This window comes from Desmodus rotundus, chromosome 12 (genome assembly GCF_022682495.2).
Source record: "Desmodus rotundus isolate HL8 chromosome 12, HLdesRot8A.1, whole genome shotgun sequence".
Taxonomy (NCBI): domain Eukaryota; kingdom Metazoa; phylum Chordata; class Mammalia; order Chiroptera; family Phyllostomidae; genus Desmodus; species Desmodus rotundus.
The window spans coordinates 27,281,561-27,286,274 of NC_071398.1; the positions used below are offsets into that span (position 1 = coordinate 27,281,561).

The window sequence follows — 4,714 nt, forward strand, 5'->3', positions numbered from 1 at the left end:
CCACAACAGCAAAGAATTAGCTGACCCCAAATGCCTGCTGTAGACTGAGCAGCCCTGCTGTAAGCGGAGACAACTCAGAGAATTCTAGAATGACAGAAAAAGGAGAAGGTAGAGTCAGAAAGTCCTGTCTCAAGTCCTGTCTCTTACTCCCTAGTTTGACTGCCTGGTTTAAGGTTTCAGGCCTCAAAATCATATAATGGTGATAATTACATCACAGGATTCTTCTGAGGATTAAGTTAAAACATTGAGAGATGTTTATTTTAAGTGATCAGGGAAAGCAGTAACCAAACACCAGTTAACAACAACCAATTGTAAAGAGTTTAGCCCCTTTGGGATAGAAAGGAAGATGGGGTGAGGGTGCAAGGAGGGGGTGCAGGTGAGGGAGGGTGAAGCTGGGGTCGGGGAGTGAAGTTGGGAGAAGAGAGTTGAGTCTTATGCCCTCGTGGCCAACCCCGCTTTAAATTTTTGGAGTGGGTTCCCTTACAGCCTCTCTGCAGCCAAAATCAAGCTGGAACTGAGCCCAAAATACAGTCCTTAAATAATAAGGACTGTATCTCCTGCCCCTTGCCAATGAGACCCACTTCCGAGACCACCTGTGAGGCTGGTACCTGAGATCCCCCAACTCAGCAGCGCCCCTCCTTAACCAACCAAATCCAGTCTCTTCCATGGCACACTGCTCACTGCGTAACCACACCAAAACCCTTCCCCCACCCAACCCCGTGGGACACCGTGTTGAATGAAAGTAGCCATGCACTGAGAAGGCCTTACTGTCTGATTCCATTTGCATGAAGTTGAAATACAGGCAAAACGAACCAACTGTGTTCAAAGTCAGTTCATCGGTCACCATCGCGGGTGGGTGCGTGGCTGGGGGTGAAAGGAAAAGGGTTGAAGGGTTTCCAGGGGACTGGTCATGTTTCTTGACTTGGGGTCGGGGGGAGGTGGGTTACAACAGAGTGTGGGCTTTGCGAAAAGGTTTTGCGTTTAGGATCTCTGCACCAACCAGAAGGTGTTTCATAATTCAATTAAAAGCAAAAATCAACCTGCCCCACTGCGCCAGCACGTCCACTCACCCCTCGTGGGGAGAAGGAAAAACACTGAGGTCGAGGACGTAACCAGGCCCTCAGCTGGACAGCTGGGCACATGATGGTCTCAACCCTCAGGCCTGGTACCTTACTGTCCCCCGCAGGTGTTTGTGGGGGGTTTTTGGAAGGCAAGCGGCAGCACAGGCCTGAGTTTGACACCTCCCAGGCACCTAGCAAGTGCGTTTCAACCGGGCCAAAGACAACCAGTGCAATCTTTATCGACAGCCTGGGAAAAGGTGAAAACAAGCCCCTTAACCGCAGACCCCATTGCCTTGCTTCCCTTTTTCCACCTGAACTGAGTGCGGGGCGTGGCTAGGGGCGTGGTTAGGGCGAGCTGGGGGGCGGGGAAGGGCTGGGTGCTGAGGGGAGGGGAGGGGCGGGGCCTCGCTTGAGACGCACTCGCGAGACAGCAGGCCTTGCCAGCGCGTGACACCAACTACAGTTCCCATAACACCCCGCGGTCGCGCGTCTGTCATCTGTCGTCGCGAGAAGAAGCCGCTGGGGGCGTCTGCTCTGACAAACGGAAGTGTTGGTGACGGTCTGAGATATCACCGCCAAACTGGGAACCGGGGAGATGGCCGAGACTGACCCCAAGACCGTGCAGGATCTCACCTCGGTGGTAAGGGTCGTCTGTGTGGGCCCGAGGCCGTGGCATCCCGGGGCGGCGCAGGCAAGGCTCGGGCTCGCAAACCCAGGCGTCTTCTCCGCGGCCGCGGGGGGCCTGGTCTCTGGAGGCCGTGTTTCTAGAGGCTTCGCCTGCCGAGGCCTCGGGCCACCTTGATCCCGCCCTCCCGGGCCGCTGGGTGTAGGTCCCTGCGCCCGCTGACGTTCGCAGGTTCGTCTACCCCCACTCACCCGTTCCTGAACCGCACCCCCCGGGTGACCCCCTGGTCCCCACCAGCTTCGAGCCCACACCCCTCAGCTCTCCGCGCAACCCACCCTTCAGCGCCTCCCTCACTCCCTGATGCCTCCAAGCCCTCAAAAACTACCAAAAGACCCAACGAATTTTCAACGGCAGCGGGGCCCAAACGGGGAGGGCTTCACCGACCCATCAGCCTAATTTGACAGATGGGGAGACAGACCGGGAGAGGGAAATTCCATGCTTCAGCAAGGCCAAGAGGCTGAGTTGGAGCTGGAACCGCGGATCCTGGTCTCCCTCTGAGAGCAGGGCTCCTATCCTCACCCCGTGGCGGTGTCTCAGGGTGAGTGGGTGTTTTGTTTTGTTGTTTCATAGGTGCAGACACTCCTGCAACAAATGCAAGATAAATTTCAGACCATGTCCGACCAGATCATTGGAAGAAATATCCTTTGAATTTGTAGTCAGCCTCCAATGGGTGTGTGCACCCTACTTTCGCGGTAGTGGTGTCAATGAATGGGTGGTGTTCGGGCCAACTTCAGCCAGTCATTTACCACATTTTTTACTGAGGGTGGAGGTACCCTATTTTGCCTTGTATAATGCGCACCTTCGCCCAAATTTTTTAGGGAAACTAAGGGTGCGCATTATACATGAGTAGTGCAAATTCTGTATCTGTGTAAATGTTTTTAATTATTTTATTTGTGCTTATGCATTTAAAGTGTAACTCTAGAAAACAATACCGATATCCGTATGCAAAATAATACCCTAGAATACGATAATCGGTTTTGTTGGACTTTTTAAATTAAATTAAAAAATTAAAACCAAAGATTTTTTTCCTGAGTGTTTGGGCCAAAAACGTGGGTGTGCATCATAACAGGAGCGCATTGTACATGGCAAAATGCGGGCGTACTTTTCTTGAGAAGTACTGTGTGAAGAGCTGGGGACACAGCTGAGCTAGATGCCCGGCGTCGGGGAATTTACAGTCTGTCGTGATGGCGCCTCATACGACTGACTGTTGGGCGTGAGCCAAACATTTTATGTGCATCTTTCCTCTGATCCTCACCATCACCTGATGAGAGGGTTCTAGTGTTACTTTTATTTAGCGGACAAAAAAACAGAAGCCTAGAAAAGTAAAACAACTTGCCCAGATCCCATCACTAGTGAAGGATAGGGCTCCTTCCCCAAGACCCAGGTGCTAATAACCACCAGATTACAGCCGTGCCCTGCTTAACGATGCAGATACGACGTTCTGAGAAATGTGTTGTTGCGTGATTTCGTCCTCGTGCAAACTATCACAGTGTGTTACAGAAACCTAGAAGGTGTGGCCTGCTTCACGCCCAGGCTGTCTGGTGTGCCACTGTCGTGTATTTGGTCCACTGCCCACGGAAATGTCATTGGGCAACACAGGACTGTCCAAAGGGAATGGGAAAACCAGTCTCACTCAGACGGGGGTGTTCAAGGCCAGGGTCTACAGGCCCTGGAGGAAAAGGCGAGGGTGGCGTTGATGTGCTTCGTCTTTAACGTCACCACTTGATGATATGAGCAGTCGCATTGATGACCTGGAGAAGAACATCGCAGACCTCATGACCCAGGCGGGGGTGGAAGAACTGGAGGGGGAAAACAAGATCCCTGCGACACAGAAGAGCTGAAGGTGAGGAAGGGCGGGGTAAGTGTGGTGTGCCATCGCTTTGATGGGGCCGCGTTCCCCGTTTTTGTTCATTAGGCCTGTGTCCCCATTAACTACAGTACCAAGCAGAATATACAATAAAAGACACCTTTTTTTTTTTTTAATTTTTGGGTGTGTCCTGGCTGGACCAAATTATAAGTTATTATGAAACACAAGTTGCTTCGTGAAGTACAAGAAAATAAATAAGAGGTTTGAGAGATAAAAGACTTACCTTTGCTGTTACCTTAACAATAGATTGGGTTGATTCTCTGTGTGAGTAAATCATGTGGTTGTTTTGTGGGGGTGGTCATCTTTATTCCTGTACAGAGAGAATTTAGAAAATGTCCTACCAGTCTTAGAAGCTTCTTGTATCTCAAAAATCCATCAAGTGAATGAGAACATCCTCTTGAGAATTGAAGACTCTGAGTTACAGGCATGATACAAAGAAAGGTGTAGGAGGAGGAAATGGATTCCGAAGTTTCTTTAATAAAAGATTTCCAATTAAATGTATTTCTGCTGGAATGTTGCGCACAGAAATAAGTTTAGTTCAATAGGGGGTTCTGAAAGGATTTCTAGTTGGTAATTCTAAGTATCATTTGTCCTCATACAGTGAATACCATGTTGACGGTTTTTCCTTTTTCAATAGGTTGCTAATTTACAATGAAATCCAGAACATCGGTTTTACAGGCCAGGAGAAGACCAAATGGCTCTCTGCAACTAGTTACTATGCGTAGACAGGTTTGATATTGTAAAGTGTGCATTCCTCTTATCACGTACTATATAGTTAGTTGATAGAGTGATCCCCCCGCCCCCTGTTTCTCGAACTTGATAACTTCCCATCTTGGATCTTGGTCAGTTGTGCTATTAAATATTAAACACTAAAACTTTGGCGGTTCCTACATAAAATTGTCAAAATTTTTAGTGTATTTTTGTGAAATCATTTTTCTTCTATCACTTCTTTTGTAGTAGTTGCTGTTTGATAAAAAGTTGCTGTGTAATTTGTTTCCTATTAGACATACAGTATGTTATTCTGTTATAATTAGACTTTGTGAAGTAAGACATTTGTTGAGTTTAGGGTTCTTTAATTGTGAACAGAGTGACTGTTGAACT

At 48.7% G+C, this 4,714-nt stretch overlaps 1 protein-coding gene across 2 annotated transcripts; it reads left to right on the top strand.

The window, feature by feature from the left end:
• Positions 1-1,543: 1,543 nt before the first annotated feature.
• HSBP1 (heat shock factor binding protein 1) lies at positions 1,544-4,510 on the top strand. Of its 2 annotated transcripts, none has more exons than XM_045191816.2 (4): positions 1,544-1,701; positions 2,317-2,383; positions 3,469-3,589; positions 4,248-4,510. In XM_045191816.2, exons 1-3 carry the CDS (start codon positions 1,657-1,659, stop codon positions 3,585-3,587), a joined length of 231 nt encoding a protein of 76 aa, XP_045047751.1. In that variant the 5' UTR covers positions 1,544-1,656; the 3' UTR covers positions 3,588-3,589; positions 4,248-4,510. The 2 variants fall into 2 exon arrangements, with proteins under 2 accessions (XP_045047751.1, XP_024411899.1); XM_024556131.3 differs by having other exon boundaries at positions 4,251-4,510.
• The last annotated feature ends 204 nt before the right edge of the window (positions 4,511-4,714 follow it).